Source organism: Grampus griseus (genome assembly GCF_964374135.1).
Source record: "Grampus griseus genome assembly, chromosome: 14".
Lineage (NCBI taxonomy): Eukaryota > Metazoa > Chordata > Mammalia > Artiodactyla > Delphinidae > Grampus > Grampus griseus.
Genome location: NC_139008.1, coordinates 6,456,465 through 6,473,527, shown reverse-complemented (window position 1 = coordinate 6,473,527; position 17,063 = coordinate 6,456,465). Strand labels below are relative to the sequence as shown.

The following is a 17,063-nucleotide window of genomic DNA, read 5'->3' as shown; positions in this document are numbered from 1 at the left end:
GTGGACCTTTGCGTCACAGTAACACCCATCAGAAACTACCACTGCAGAGTCAGGAAGGTGAGTGGCAGGACAGATGAGGGGCCCAGTCCACTCTCAGCAGAGGAGGACGAGGGCTCAGCAGGCTCAGCCTTCATCTGGAGCAGTTTCGGAGGGGGCCCTACAGAGAGCCAGCTGCTACCTAATCACTAAATTCTCTGCGGCCTCCGGGGCGGTTAATATACAAACAGGATAGCTCACATGAAACGTCCAGTCAGAGGAGCTGGCAGGGACGTCCAGATCGTCGGCAGGCCACCAGAACAGTAAGAACCCTTCAGATTTCAAGCACTATTGATTCTTTTTCAGTAATGACCCCCCCCTCCACCGCCCTAATATTTTGGCTGCTGCACAGACTCATTACCTGTAGTTTAATCTGATCCCAGGATGGCATACGAGGCAGTTTCCAGCGATCAGAACTGGTACTAGACATGACACTTTCTTGCTGTCCCCAATCCTGGCATGTCAGGTTTGCGTGACCACTAGGGCTGCAGCAGCAGACAAAGAGATATTTCAGTGACTACTAATAAGAGGTGGAAAAAACTCACAATATGAAGATAAGCAAATGATAGGAGCAAAGAGTGAAGTTGTTGGGTTTCCAGGTAACAGGAGGACCAACTGGCCAAAAGCCATACCTTAAATCAAAGAGTTTGCAGTCACAGGGAAAAAAACAGGATGGATTTAAGGTAATCATATTGTGTATTATTGGCTTCTGGAATTTAGTAGGAAGCTTCTCAAGGAGTCAGATTTTCACAGACTTCGGCAGAGACACGAGTATACATGCCCCAAAAGCATGAGGCTGACAAAATGTTCCCAAATGCTGGAAAAACGTGTTCTGTATGCAGGAAAAGCACGATGAAGACTAAGCTGCAGCTACCCTGCACACCCTGCTGCAATTTCCTCACACACACACTCACAATCACTGAAAGTTCTATTTACCCCAAATCCAAATTTTCCAAAAGCAAAACCAGTAGGAAGTTTCCTCTCTAGAATAGTGTTGAATAACTAACATACAATTTTTTAATAAAATAGTCCTGAGGCATCACAAGATGTTTTAAGTTTATTCTGAATCGGATTAAACTGTGTTCAACATGGCTCATTTCTTTACAAATCATAATTCTTGAATATATGTTAAAACAGTTAAACAGTTTTAATGTTTCCTTCTTAATTATACCAGATACACAGCACTTTAACTATACAAAAGGCAATGTCCGCATGGTTTATGGGACTTGAAGTGCGGTGAGGGGACCCTGCTGCAGCCAGCGGGCAAGGTGAGGAACCCGCCGTGTCCCCGCCTGAGCTCTCACTGTCCCCTCGACGTCGAGTGAAACGAAATCTACCCCCGAGTTTACATTGCAATTACTGGGCTTTCTCCCTAGCATTCACGTTCTGAAGTTAAAAAAACAAAAACCATCAAGAGAGCATACCTGACAGTTAAGGCCCTTCTCCCTCTGCAGTGTGGACTCTCTGATGTTTGGAAAGATTGGACTTACTACAGAAGGTTTTCCCACAATTATTACACCAATAGGGCTTTTCCCCGGTATGGATTCTATGGTGTTTATTAAAATTGGAGCTGTGGTTGAAGGCTTTCCCACACTCCTTACATTTATACGGCTTCTCTCCAGTGTGGAGTCTCTGGTGAGAACTAAGACCCGCGTGCTGACTAAAGCTCTTCCCACACTCGTTACACTGATACGGCTTCTCCCCAGTGTGTATTCGATAGTGTCGAATGAGGCTGCCTTTCCCGCTGAAGGCTTTGCCGCAATCTTTACACTGGTAAGGAGCCTCTTCAGTGTGCATTCGCTGATGTTTAAGGAGGTCCGAGCTCTGACCGAAGGCTTTTCCACACTTACAGTCATAGGGCCGGTCCACCAAGTGTGTTCTGTAGTGAAGGGTCAGGTTGGAGCTGTGGCTGAAAGCTTTCCCACATTTGGTGCACACATATGGTTTCTCCCCAGTGTGTGTTCTCCGGTGTTTAGTGAGATTTGAGCTATTACTAAAGGCTTTCCCACACTCAGCACATATGTAACGTCTCTCTGCTGGGGCAGGTTTAGTCATTACTTCTCTACCTTTTGAGGGACCTTTGTCTTGGAGAGGAATTTTTGTTCCTCTTCCCTTTTCCAGGTTAACCCACTGCCTTTCTAACCTGGCCTCACATTTGTTGGCAATAATCATGGGAATAGAATCCCTTCTGAATCCTTCTGCGTGAAATTCTTCAGAACTTTCCTGCTTATCTGTTGATTCCTCATTCTGGGTGTTCGACTTACGATCTGAAACAGTAAGTAGAATAAGGACATGTCAGTTGTTTCCTGTCCTGAGAAGAAACTGTTAAATGAGAAATAGAATCACCAGGTGACACTGATGGATTCTAAGGGGTAACCAAATATTGCTCTATGAAGTTACAGTATCACACTAATACAAATAAGTCATTATCAGATCTAGTTTACGATGCCAAACTTTCATGCAAGTCCCCTGCCAGAAGCTATCATGGTATGAGAAGTACATGGTGTTCTCTGCCAGGAGACTTCGGGTATAGAGGGCAATTAGGCAAAACCAAGCATACTGAGACAGCAGCAAAGGAGATGGGTGATGCTCAGGTAGAAAGAAACAAGAAAGAAAGACTGTGGAAGGGTCAAAGTTGATAAAGGAAAATAAAAAGGATAATTAAGGGAGAAGAGGCTAGTGGCAAACTCACAAAATCCTTATTCTCACAAAAGCTGAATATAAAAGCAATAAAAGAGAACGTTTGGTCCACTTATAATCATTCTAGTCCCAGATCCTTACTAATTTGAATGACAGTACTTAACTCCCATGAGGGTTTAATTCTCATCATTTCACCTACATTGGCGATGTCTTATCATTCTCTTAGTTATAAAGTAACTGTCAAAATCAGACTGAAGCAGTTTAGCTTTTTTAGAGCACTTCACGAGGCAGTCGCACCTCTTAAAAGTCCACCTAGGGCTTCCCTGGTGGCGCAGTGGTTGAGAGTCCGCCTGCCGATGCAGGCGACACGGGTTCGTGCCCCGGTCTGGGAAGATCCCACATGCCACGGAGCGGCTGGGCCCGTGAGCCATGGCCGCTGAGCCTGTGCGTCCGGAGCCTGTGCTCAGCAACGGGAGAGGCCACAACAGTGAGAGGCCCGTGTACCGCAAAAAAAAAAAAAAAAAAAAAAAAAAAAAATCCACCTAACCATCCACATACACAGAAAAGGGGAGTAAGAGAAATTCACACTGAAAAATGGGCTCCCTTTGAGAACTGTCATCCCTCCGCAAGTCCAGAAGCCTCAGTCAACAAGGTACTTTCCTCTAAGCCACTTTCTCCTCGTCCCTGTCTCTCTCTCCACCCACCATCTATTTCCCTCCTCTGCTACCAGCTGCTTCTAGGCTCACCCCCTCCTCACTGTCCACTGCTGACTGAAGCAGCAGCTAAAATCCCTTTCAGTCCCTATGATGAGCAGTCACTTGGCTACACGTACAGATCTCCCTTCAAGTTGCCATGAACTATGTGTGGGAAGTAAATAGCTTAAGAAAAGTTAAACATTTTAAATAGCTTAATGAGGCATAAGTTGAAAAAGAAATTACCAGGACCATTTCTGCATAATCCCGAACTGATCACAGCAGGTTCACTAAGTCATTAACAAATGAACCAGCACCACCTCTTACTGATTCATTCAAGCTGTCCTCGCTTCCATGAACAGTCCCCTTACTAAACTCACTTCAACTCTCCCTTTACGAGCGTGTCATCTGTTCCCACGCCAGGACTGACTGAGACACACCTGAGGGAGGAAAGGAACTCATTCTGCCTTGTCAGCCAGACCAGTTGAGTCAGCCTAGGGGGGCCACCTCACAACCAGGAATTAGGACGAGTGTTTCTTCAACCACAAAGGCCCGGGCACCGAGTGGGGGCCTGACAGATGGTCCTACCTTGAATCTTTCTCAGCTCTGGAGTGAAGTCCTCCTCTTCACCAGTCTCTTGGATGTAGAGGGGCCCCCAAGACTCGTATTTGTAACTGGTCTCCACAGACCGTGGCTGCGGGCTGCTCAGGGATTCCTCCACTGTTCCTGAGGATGCCATCTTCTCCCACCACTGTTTCTGTTCACTGGGAGGCGGTGAGGCCTAGAGACAATTAGGAATGGCTGGGTCTGTGCACAGCTCACTTTAAGAACCAGAACAAAAGAAAACCTCAGGACAGCTATGTAGAACCTCTAGGAAAGAGAAAAGCATCCATCCCATTCAACTCCCAAGGGTAATTCCCTAATTCCATATAGGACAGCAGAAGAAAAATAGGAGGAAACATGGTCTAACTCAGCGGAAGGTCCATTCAGTTATTCTCAGTGTGTGAACAAACCCGCTCCTGCCTGGACTGCTACGCTTCCGACCTCACAGAGTAAAAGGTCTCCCCAGCCTACCTGCTGTGCTGGCTCATCCAGCTCTCGCTCCAGATCTTCCAGGAGAGTGACGGCCTCTTCAGCGCTCTCCGGGCAGTGCTCCTGCACCCAGGCCTGGAGCTCCTGGGGCAGGATGGTCAGGAACTGCTCCAGCACCAGCAGCTCCAGGATCTGCTCCTTGGTGTGAATCTCAGGCCGCAGCCACTCACAGCAGAGCACCCGGAGCTGGCTGAGGGCCTCCCGAGGGCCAGGGGTGTCATGGTACCCAAACTGCCTGAAGCGCTGGCGGAATGTCTCCAAGCTGGGAAGGCGCTTCCCTTTCTCCTCCTCCTCGACCTTCACAATCACAGGCCCCTGCTCTTGTGGAGTTCTAGGGCCCAGAACTGTGGCCATGCCCAGTACCTTGGTCATCATATAGGTACTCCAGAAACAGTGTCACTAAAATGGGGCTCTGTGTAGCAGGAGTACTGGTTCCTTTGGGTTTCTGGTTCTTTAGGGCTACACGTTAAACCTATGAAAATATGGTTACCATAAAATTACCAAAAGAAAAAGTACGTATGCTTTTTGGTCTTTATAGCCACACCTTTAGCACAGGAAATTGTGGAAATTATGGCCATCGTAAAACTACCATATAACAATGACTGTCAAATGTCTTTCTGGAGTCAGCTCAGGATATCCTATTTTGATTTGACTTTGCCTCCACTCTCTGAAAAAGTGCACTGTGGCTCAACCCCGCTCCTGCATATATGTCTGAAGAAAACGAAAACACTAATTCAAAAATATACATGCACCCCAATGTTCATAGCAGCATTATTTACAATTACCAAAATATGAAAGCAATCTAAGTGTCCATCAACAGATAAACAGATAAAGAAGATGTGGGGTGTGTACGTGTACACACACACACACACACAAAATGGTATACTAGTCAGCCATAAAAAAGAGTGAAATTTTGCCATCTGCGACAACATGGATGGACTTGGAGAATATTATGTTTAGTGAAAAGTCAGAAAGAGAAAGACAAATACTGTATATTGTCACTTATATGCAAAACCTAAAAAAAAAAAACTAGTGAATATAATAAAAAAGAAACAGACTCACAGATACAGAGAACAAACCAGTGGTTACCAGTGGGGTGAGAGAATGGGGGAGGGGCGATATAGGGCTGGAAATTAAGAGGTACAATCCACTATGTATAAAAGAAATAAGCTACACGGATATACTGTACAGCAGAGGGAATATAGCCAATATTTTATAATAACTATAAGTGGAGTATAATCTTTAAAAATTGTGAATCACTATGTTGTACACTTGTAACTTACATAATATTGCACGTCAACTATACCTCGATTTGGGAAAAAAAAAAAAAGCACTGTGGTGTAAGCTTAAAACTAAATTTAAATTAACTTTGCTCCAAAAATTGTTTCAGAATCTTACAATTCCTGAGATCTCAACAGACCATCTACTGGCCAAATGAAGTCTGTCTAAACCTACAACTTTTAGCTTCAGCATTAAAAATTTACTAGTCAAATGACAGGCTAGTTAGCATAACCAGGAATCATGTTAGAAGCCTGGAATTAATTAGCATATTTTTAAATGATTGAGCATAGTTAGTGATATAATTTGAGCTTCACTTGACCCATTTTAAGCAGGGCATACGCTTGTTTTAAAATGCCATTTATGTTTAGCTTTCACAGAAAGACCAGTGGAATGACAAGAGATTAGACTAAAAGTAACCTACGTTCTTTCAGAGGTATTTCTTTTGATGAGACACATACTGCTGAGAGGAAACTGAAGGGAAAAATTAAACCACAATAGACAATACAAAAGATGTTTAAGAGTATTTTTTCTTTTAAATTTTAAATATTATATATATCTGTCAGCTGATACATTAGAATACTGAAAACATCTATAGTAAATATAATTACTTCCATTTTCTTCATATGCCAAAAAAGTGAAATCCACTCACTCAACATTTGCTGAATACCTGCCATGGGCTCGATGCTAGGACTGCAGGGATGCCTAAAACAGATACACGCCTACTCACACAGCTTTCAAGTTGTGGGGGAGATGGAAAAGAAGTGAGTAAACAGACAACAGAATCAGTCTATCATTCTTGGCATACATTAAATATAGTACTCTGAAAGAAAACTACGTAAGTTAATTAATCTTACACACTTGTGACTGGCCTTCCTGATGAGCATGTTTTCAAACTCTAAGCAGCACCTTTCCTGTCACATAGGTGTTCCCATACTGAATTTGAATAATCTAGACCAAGAAAACTCCAGCAGTCTCAAGAAAGAGCCAAACACGTAAAAAATCTATGTGGGTGTTCATTACATGAAATTATATTGATAACAATGGTAGAGAACATAAAAAGGATGTATAAATGGCTTATAAAAGCTGAAGACGAGGGAACAGGAGTTGCAGATAATCTAAAGCTAAGGCATTTAAAAAGTTGAGTATGCTAATTTCTAACATGCGTGTCAATCTCCATGGATCTGGCTTGAGAGCACTTGAAATATCATCTTGCACACACACTCATAATATACACACAATCACAATGAAGGAAAAAGATAAAAACACAAACAGTGATATTTCTGGGTTACAGAATTACGAATGATTTCAATTTTTTAAAGTCTTTTTTTTATTTCCTACATTTTCTATAATGGGTATTATTACTTTTGTAGCCAGAAAATCATAAAATCTCCAAAGGAATCATAAGCAGTTTTTAATAAATAAAATAGATTTTACTTCTAATGCCCAAATTCCATGCCCTTCAAAAAAAGAAACCCAGAAAAACAAACAAGCAGCAATTCCAGCCCATGCAGGACCTTCCAAAAAAGGTACATTTATGTTACAGCTTTTATATCAGATGTTTAGTTTCACACATTTAGTAAATATGTATTAAAAACATGTATTTTATATGACTCTTCCCCTTTATTTTTGTAATCAATTTTGGTAATTAAAAAAATATAGGAAGTGGGGTTCTAGGAATAAAACCTCAATACGTAACCTTGCTTTTACGAGAAAGTCAATAATTATCAGCTGCTAATTAGTTCAGAACTCTTGGGATGCTAGCTGGGACTCCCCTCTACTGTACCCAAATTCTGAAGCATCCTATGAGGTGCCAACAGGTATTCCAACACAGTGGACCAGCATCAGCACTGAACACTCGTTTATGCTATCCTCTGCACCCAGTACACTACTGAAAGCTCCCAAGTTCAGAATTACTTGAAAACTGAGCGGGGGGTGGGGGGGTGGGAAGCACTGTCATCTAGTCTCTTAAAATAAAGGCATTAGCACCAAAGGCTAAAATAACCTAAATATAGATGTAGTAGCGCTGGGAGCATTCCTTAGAAATCCTTTCAAGTGGACCTCCTAAGTGTTGGAATAACTTTGTAACATAACTGGTTACAAAATTTCCCACTCTCTTCAGAGGAGGGCACCCCAAGAACAGGAAAGACTGCTCAGCTTCTGGGATCCAGCCTGGGAAACTCTGCAAGACACTAGGAGTTATAACCCAGCACAGGAGGCATTAAACAGTGAGTGTCCTGTATCATGTTCACATGGGATCTGTTCCCAGAAGTTGGCGAGTTCAAACTCACAGATGCCACTATATCACACAATCGCCTTTGCAAAACACATACACAGTCATAATTAAAGAAGAAAGTTTCCCTAGATGTTGCTGCTGGGCAACTGGCTGGGCTGGCTCAATAGCTCAGTGGTTTATTCTAGCACACCAGTTTTGCAGTGCCCACAATTCAAATTCATGCCTCAGCAAGGCCACAGACAAGTGGAGGGCTGGGTGCTTGAAGCCTTCTTCCTAACTGTACTCACTCTCTTTGGAGAGTTCATCCAGTCACGTGGCTTTAAGTACCATCTATATACTCAACAGCCGCCAATTTATCTGCAGCCTGGACCTCTCTTCTGAACTCCAGACTCACATAACAAACTACCCACTTGACGTTGCCACCAGCATGTCCAGTGGCATCTCAAGTTTAACACGCCTGAAACTGTACTTCCCATCTTTCACCCAAAGCTGCTCATCTTAGTTAATGGCAACTCCACCATTTTTTCCGGACCAAAAAAACCTGGGGACCCAATTCCTCCTTCACAGAATGCACACAACTCATGAGCAAATCTCTACAACTAAGAGATTCAGAGTTCGCTACCTCCAGCACTTGTGTCCCACCAGTCCATCATCTGTTGCCTGTTAAATACAACTCAGATCACATCATTCCTCTGCTCACACCTTTCAAGGCTTTGTGTGTCATACAGATTAAAAGCCAAAATCATCACAAGGCCAACAAGGTCTCAAAGATTTCAGCCCCTGTTGCCTCTCAGATCTCCTTGTCTCTTGTCTGCCTCTAGCAAAGCCAGTATTGGTCATGACCACACTGGTCATGCAGAGTTTGTCTAAAGGTTCATTTAGGGATGCCCTCAAGGTCTTAGCTTTCGAATTTTTAATAAGGTGCTTATAAAATAAAAAAGCATGTGAATAGAAAACAGAGGCTTCATTACTCACACTGTCTTCATCCACAGTGAACTATTTTAAGCTCGCTAGAATGTTTAGCACGAGAGGCCCATCAAGGAAAAGTTCACGGTCTACTACAAGCAGAGGCCTTTGTTCTGTTCCGAGGTTTTTTCCCCCTCTTTTATGCCGATTTCCCAAAGCTTATATGCCCTTATCAAAGTGCCCCAAATCCATTCTAGAACAAGATGAGGCATAAATAAACCAAATTATTACAGTCTAACAATTTAACACGACTTACCAATTAATGTTAGAATGCTTCTGACATACTCATTCTGTACCCGAAAACTCCTACGCAGGCAAACTTGATAATTCATGAGGCACAGATTTCTACTGCTGGACAGTTCTAATTGTTACAGGTTTTCTTTAAACTGCGCCAAATTCTGCATCACTTTTTATCTTCTTTCTTCACTGATCCTAGTTTGGTCCTAGACCAAAACTTACTTTCTCCGTTGTAGGCTTCCAATACCTGAAAACAGTTCTCTTTTCTTCACAGTTCTTTCAATTGCTCCTTATATAAGAAGTTTCCAAGTACCTCACTCACCAGATCACCTTTCTCTTGACAAACTATTTATAAATAAATGGTCCTCTAAAAATGTGTTTCCAAACTGGAGCAGATCCCTGTTACGTGCTTTCTAACCTGAACAAAGCCCTCCCTATTCCCTCCCTTGGAACAGATACTACCCAGGACTTCTGAGGCCCAGTTTCTCACACGAGGTCCCCAACCCCCTCGGGCGAATTCTTATCAATTAGCCTTTAATTCGGACCGCCTACCGAGAGCCAGGGAAAAAGAGAAAGCAGCCCCGCTCAGACTGACGGGCCGTTCGGCTCAGGGAGCGCAGAGAAAAACTGCTCTGGAACACGAAAGAAACCAACTTTCACCTTTTTAAACCCCTGGGGGTGTGCGCGGTGTGGGGGGGGGGGAACGCTTTCAAGGGAGCAAACGCCTCCGCCGTCTGGGGCTGGGCAGGGATTGGGGGCTCCTCCCACCACCCTCCCAGGACCGGTCTGGGGAGTCCCCACAGGCCACAGCTGCCTAACCCACCCGTATCTCCCCGCACCCTTCGGCGGACACTCCCGCTTCCGCCCGCCACGCGAACCGGGGACCGGGAGGCTTACCGTGAGTAAAATCCGCTGGGGCCGCTGGAACACCTCGACGCGCACCGCCGCCGACGCAGCCGGAAGTGCGTCATAGCCCCGCCCACGGAGAGCTGTGCGGGGCCGCAGAGGCCCCTCTAGGAAGTTGGGAGGTCTTTTTTGGCATCTCGGTGTCTCGGGTACTCGGGAGGCTGAGGAGCGAAAGTGACTAGTGGAGGCGGCCTCGCAACGTGAACAGGCGGGGACCTCTTTCCCATTCCTTCTTTTTTTTAACCAAGGAGGGGTCGACCAGATGAAGTCTTGGCGGTTTTCGCACCCCGCCCCCGACGCCCCGGGCCAAGGGGAGGCGTGGGCTCGGCGCGGCGGCCTTGGTCCTCCTCGTGGACTTCAGAGGCCGGTTCCCCTGTGACCCTCAGGCCGGTCACCGCGTGAGAACTCGGTCCCCATTTATGGACAGAGCCCCACGCTTAGCCCACGAAGCCCGAGATTCAGTTATCACACTCAGATGCCCGGCGGCATCCACCTGAAGTAGCTGTGCCCTTGGGGCTTTGCGGGTTCGAAACTTCCTGGGCAGAAGTCTCTGAGGCCGCCTTCCAGAACCTCCTGATGCTGCAGGACTTTGTACAGAGGTCCTCGCCTACCTTTTCCCCCGCCGCTGTTGCTCAACTGCAGGTTACGGGACTGTAGATTCTCAATGTTTTCGATCTCAGCCCCACCCCATCTGGCCCTCACTGAGTTTGCTTTTGGCTGGTCCCTCAAAAGGCACACATGTTGAGGGACAGCAACGTGCCTGCGCACGGAATACCGTGTCTGAATGCACCATAAATTTGTAGAGATGAGACGTTTTTCCCTGATGTTTTCTATGATCATTTAAATTAAAAAACAAAATTCAAAGACATACAAAAGATCAACAGTGAATCCCCTATGTACCAACTGACCAGTTTCAACAGTTATCACACAGTCAGTCTTGTTTCGTTCATTCCCCCACGCACTGGTCAGACGTCTAAGATGGGCCCCTTCTGGGTGGCAAACGTTAAGAGGAGTGTTCAAAACCCAGTGATCATCCAGAAATGATGAAATCATCAGGAGGTGTGAGCCCTGAACACCATGCCATTCCACCTAGGAGAATCTGGAGAATTTTTCTTACCTTAGGTAGGAGAGGACAAGGGGAGAATGAGAGACAAAGCAGTCTTAGTTTTCAAATTTGTGAAGTGTCATCACTTGAAAATGAAGTTTGTCTTCTGGGGCCCAGAGGACAGAACTAAGCAATGAATGGAAATGAAAGAAAAGTTCAATACAAGGAAGGACTTTCTAAGAGAGTTGCTCAAAAACGGCCACTTCCTGCATCATCTTGTGCTGCTTTGAAGTGGGAGAGCCCTGGGAATGGGGAGGACAGGAGTTTTGCAGAGTGAATTTTGGGGCTGGATGACCTACAGCTTGCCCCAGACTCCTGTTAGTTTTTCCCTTCACCTCCAGCCCCAATGGCATTCATTCACCATTACCACTCCCTCCACACACCTCCTCTGAGTACTTACTGTGGGCCGGTACTGTGTTAAGCACTTGGTTTCAATTCTTTATTGCCGCATAAAAAACTACCCCAAAACTTAGTGCCTTAAACACAACAATTATCCTGACTTCTTCTAACTCAGAGGCAGTAAGGGGCTTAAAAATATAGACTCTGAAGAAAGAGCCAAGTGTGGATCTTGACTTTCCCACATGTCACTTGTATGACACTGGAGAAGTTACTTACTTTCCTGAGCCCATGTTTCCTGATCTATAAAACAGAGATTTTAATATTTCACAGGGGTAAGTATTCTCAGGATTATGTTCAAAGGATTGATAAATTGAAGATAAATGTGTGTAGCAGATTGTTTCTAAAAAATAGTCACAACTCCCATCCCACATGCTCTTTTGCAATGTGGCCAAGAGCTAGATAGAACAGAGTCACTCAGGCTGAGGGGTAACCAGAAACCTCAGAAACCTGCATAGTTCTATGAGCCACACGTTTCATTGTTGTTTTTGTTGTTGTTTGTTTTTTTGGCCGCACTGTGAGGCTTGCAGGATTGAACCCGTGCCCTCTACAGTGAAAGCTCGGAGTCCTAACCACTGGACCACCCAGGAATTTCTGAGCCACACATGTATTGATGCCTTGGCAGCGCTCTGTCCAACCTCTTAGACAAAAGGATCTTTGCCGAGTCATGCAACCAGTAAGTTGTGATGTTGAGGCTTAAAGGAAATCCTTCCCGTTCCAAGCCCATTGTTGTTTCTACAGCAAAGGGCCTAGAGTTGCAAAATACTGATGGCAAGAGAGACCTTAGGGAAAAACTGGTTAAGTTCTTGTTTTCAGATGAAGAAACCCACCTGTGCCTGAAGAGGTCAGCTCCGAGGAACACTAGTGAGCTAATTAGTAGCAGAGCTGAGAGTAGAATCCAGATGCTCTAATTCAATCCTGTGTCCTTACTATATCTCAGCAGATTAAAAAGATCAATATGCTCCCATCCAAATCAGACTGTGGTCAAATAAGTTAACTTACATGATCCATTATCATCTATTGATATAACCATGGCCATATGACAAAACCACAAGAGAGCAGACGAAGGAAAAGTTAGCCGTTGTGGCTGGTGGCTCTGCATTTCTTCTTCAGAACAGTTTAGACTTACAAGAACCTCATACTCTTCCAATGAATTCATTCAGCAAACACTAACCAAGAACCTACAATGTGTCAGCCATTGGGTTCAGGCACAAGGAGAAAATGAAAAATGAAAAATACACGTAGCTCTTGGCAGATATGTAAACAAATAACTATGGACATGGTCCATAATAATACACGGTCCATGATAATACAGACGAGACCAATAAATGGTGACTAAGTGACGTGTCATCTTGGGGATGCACAATGTGATGTCTCCTAACATGCAAAGCTCTGTGGCAGAGAGTTTATTAGAGGACAGTTCCCGCCTTTTGGAGAATTCTACTTGCTAAAAGTTCTTTCGATTAAGCAAACATCTAGGGAAATTCCCTGGTGGTGCAGTGGTTAAGAATCCGCCTGCCAATGCAGGGGACACGGGTTCAAGCCTTGGTCCGGGGGGATCCCACATGCCGCGGAGCAACTAAGCCTGTGCACCACAACCACTGAGCCTGCGAGCCACACCTACTGAAGCCCTCGCGCCTAGAGCCCGCGCTCCGCAACGAGAGAAGCTACTGCAATGAGAAGCCCGCGCACCACAACAAAGGGTAGCCCCGGCTTGCCGCAACTAGAGAAAGCCCACACGCAGCAATGAAGACCCAACGCAGCCAAAAATAAATAAAATAAATAAATTAAAACAAACAAACAAAAAGCAAACATCTGCTTTCTTGTAATTTCAACTCATTGATCCTAGTCTTTTTTTTTTGGCTGCACCACAAGTCTTGTGGAATCTTAGGTTCCCAACCAGGGATTAAGCCCAGGCCCTTGGCAGTGAAAGCGCGGAGTCTTAACCACTGGACCGCCAAGGAAGTCCCACATTGATCCTAGTCTTGATTGATCATTTTCTCTCACAAAATGCATGTAGTTGTTCTTGTCAGCCCTTCAAAATATTTGGAAACTACCATGTGTGACTGTCCCAAAAACCACCTACAACAGTTCTATGATCTTGTCTGAAAGTTGCTTCTGAATCTTGGAATGTGAAGTGTATAATGACCCTCTGAGAGTCCACGGTTCCTCATTTAAATGACCTCCATACTCTCCCACTTAACTTTCTCTGCATTACTCGGTTTTCTTTTGTCTTTTTTTTTTTAACTGGAGTATAATTGCTTTACAATGTTGTGTTAGTTTCTGCTGTACAACGAAGTCTTTTCTCTTGAAAGATTATTTGGTTTGAAAAAGAAAAAGACACCGCTTTGTAGCAGAGGTCTGGAAAGGGAAAAGCTACGCTAGTTACTGCAGGTCTGGGCTTCCTCCCTCCTCTTCCAGCAGGGTGGTCATGGTTCTCTCTAAAAAGGTTGCTTTCTGGATCTTCCTCGCTCAGTCTCGCCATCACTTACTTTTGCTGCCATCACTATGCTTGGCCAGCAGAGGGTGATCAAACCTTCGTTTCTTTTAGAATAAGGCAAGCTCCTTACCCATCACAGCTCTGAAAACTTCCCTCTTTTCTTCCCAGAGGGAGTCCACCTGTACAGCCTGTTGGGAAGCTGCAAAGACATTCATTCAGCTAAAGAAAATGAAAAGAGAATAAAGGTGATGTAGTTAGACAACCCCATATCTTAGAGCTGGAGCGCTGTTGCTAATGTGCCTTGGAGGACTTGAAGACGCAGCTTAATTATCTGGAAAATGGGCATAATAATAACCTGCTCTGAGAACTTTAAAGCATTTGGATCACATGAGAGTGAACCAGCTTTGTAATTACCTGTACCAATAGTAAGGACATTTTCATCTTCAAAACTCTTGGCTACCATACTATTTCTGATCTCCGTTTTAATGTCAGTGCACTGCCCTTCCCCACCGCCCTGTCCTAGGATGTGGCTCTGCCCATCACAGGTCCTTTTTTGTTGCTGTTGTCCTACCTGCTCTGGAGAGGGCCACTTGCCTTCTTAACAAGAGACAGTAAAGTTTCCCGCCAAAGCTTTTACAAGAGCAGGTTGCCGGCTTGTTCCCCGTTGTTGGTGGAAGAACCCAGAAAAAAATTGCATAATCTCTGAGTAGAAGGAGATCACCAAGGGCATCTGGCCCAGCCCTCCCCCTTGCAAAATCCCTTCCTGCCCAGGACCCCTGGGTGTCATACCTGACCTGATTCGATGCAGACACCTGCTCTGGCTGGCTCTGCAATGAGGTTCCTTCTCCCAGCGTCTTCCACTAGGGCCATTCCTTCTGGGTGTGCACCTTGGGCCCTGCAGAACCCTGGGGCCACCAGTCATCTTCTTATCAGGAGTTGTACGGTTATCACAACTCACTAGCACAAGGCAGGCAAGTGTCTTGAGGAAGGGGTGCCTTTTTCTAATTTGTCCAAAGTCCTGGTAACAGCTGGGAAGAGCTGGCTTTACTTATCTGCCTTACTCAGTGCTGGACCTCTTTCTTTTTTATTATTCCTGACACCCAGCACATGGCCTGACAATAATGTTTGTTCAAAGGGATTTAGATTGATTTCTTGGAGGCATGCAGGACAAACTGAATGCCTCTTCTACATGACAGGCCTTTAGATGCTTGAGGGCAGAGACCAAGTTCTCATACGTTTTCTCCTCACCAAGCAAAACCCTTTATTGCACATCTGAGGTGGTTTTGGTTTTACCATCCTGCGGTTGGTCTGTCTCTCTTTTAAAATGTGGAGTCCAGACCCAAACGCAGGGCGCACGATGACAGATGATCCAGATGGGGGGAGTCGTGCTAGCACGTGTGTGTTCAAGCATCTGGAGTGGAGGCCGTGCCAAAGACACCTGAGACTTGGAGGCAGTGGTGGTGACTACTGGTGAAGGGATGTGCATAGTTTGGGACAAGAAAGGCCTCTTAAACCTGTGCAGTAATGCCCATGACTCCAGAGGAAATACCATTCCCCGGAGGATTTGGAATTGCAAGAGCTGAAGAAGGATTGGGGCAGGGGAAAGAATTGAGTAGGGATTAGTGCAGTTTGAGAGACTCAGAGGCCATGTGAAATTCTGTCCATAACATCGGGGACTGTCACGGGTCCCAAATTTTCACAAAGACCTGATTTCAAGGTAATGTCTTTTAGGGACTCATGGGATGGAGGACACTGCCAGCATGTTTCACTTAAAGAAGGGAGACCTTTGTGAGGGGTAAATTAATATTCAGGAAAGAGTGAGAGGACCATGGAGGAAATAATAGCTAGTATATCTGGAACACATAGGTCAGGCACTGCTGTAGCTGCCTTACATGTAACGGCTCATTTAATGCTTATAACGCTATGTCCATTTTGCTGATGAGGAAACTAAGACACAGCACGTAAGTGGTAGATGAAGGATTTGATCCTGGGCACACTGGCTCCAGTGCCTGCGTGTGTAAACACTATGCTAGGCTGCTCCATAAACGTAGTTGTGGGATCACAGAGGTGGCGTATGCAGGTGGGAGAATAACTGAGCTCAGAAAGGACATGAAGTAGTGGAAAGAACCTGATTGTTGGAGTCAGACACACCTCGCTTTAAATCCAGCTCTGCCACTCATGCATGGGATCAGCTGCTTCACGTTACGGGCCTCAGTGTCCACATCTGTATAATGGGGCAACTGTCTCTACAAAGTTGATGTATGGATTAGGGAAACCTCATGGTTGTTATTATTCAGGACCTGGTGAAGGAGGAAGAGAGAGAGGAGTTGATGGGCAGTGCAATGCAAACAACTCACAAGGTTTCAAGGAAATGTCAAGTGCTCTAGAAAAGTAAGGGAGAATGAAGACGAGAGAAAGGGCTCTGTCAAGAACACTGGTGACCTCTAATGGTGCCATCTAAGAGGCTGGGATGAGAGCCGAGTTACAAGGGAATTCCTTGGTGGTGCAGTGGTTAGGACTCCATGCTTCCACTGCAGGGGGCAGATCCCTGGGGAACTAAGATCCTGCATGCTGTACAACGTGGCCAAAAAATAAAAACACACAAAAAAAAGAATGTTAAAAAAAAAAGAACTGAGTTACAGGGGCTTTAAGAGGGAGGATATCAGCAGTGAAGAGATGAAAACAGCAGTTCTGGTTCACGTGGCAGAGGAATTTGGTAGCTAAAAGGAAGGGTCAAAGTCAAACCAAAGATTTGAAAAATTTGCTTTTGCTCCTTAAAGCTACAAGTTTGTGCTTATTTAAATGGAGAACAGGTACCGAGGGGTGAGGAGGAGGCTGGAGGCGCTCGAGAGCAAGGCCACATCCCTCGGAGGCAGCAGGGGAGGGGCTCCAGGGAGCAGGGAGGACCAGACAGCGAGGCGTCGAGATGGCCTGAGGCCCCTGGGAGAGCATAACAAGGGGGGTCTGCTGAGAAAGGGTGAGGTGAGGCCATGGTGGGCCTGGGAGCTTGGGGAGCAGGGAACACCCGGACAGCGGCCC

At 45.3% G+C, this 17,063-nt stretch overlaps 1 protein-coding gene across 2 annotated transcripts; it reads right to left on the bottom strand.

The window, feature by feature from the left end:
• Nucleotides 1-1,078: 1,078 nt before the first annotated feature.
• Nucleotides 1,079-10,212, bottom strand: ZSCAN21 (zinc finger and SCAN domain containing 21). 2 transcript variants are annotated; one of them, XM_082670262.1, is made up of 4 exons: nucleotides 10,075-10,212; nucleotides 4,443-4,932; nucleotides 3,957-4,149; nucleotides 1,079-2,303 (listed from the first exon to the last, which is right to left on the bottom strand). In XM_082670262.1, the coding sequence occupies exons 2-4, from the start codon at nucleotides 4,833-4,835 to the stop codon at nucleotides 1,468-1,470; spliced, it is 1,422 nt and encodes a 473-aa protein (XP_082526388.1). In that variant the 5' UTR covers nucleotides 4,836-4,932; nucleotides 10,075-10,212; the 3' UTR covers nucleotides 1,079-1,467. The 2 variants fall into 2 exon arrangements, with proteins under 2 accessions (XP_082526388.1, XP_082526389.1); XM_082670263.1 differs by lacking the exon at nucleotides 10,075-10,212 and having other exon boundaries at nucleotides 4,443-6,182.
• Between the last annotated feature and the right edge of the window lie 6,851 nt (nucleotides 10,213-17,063).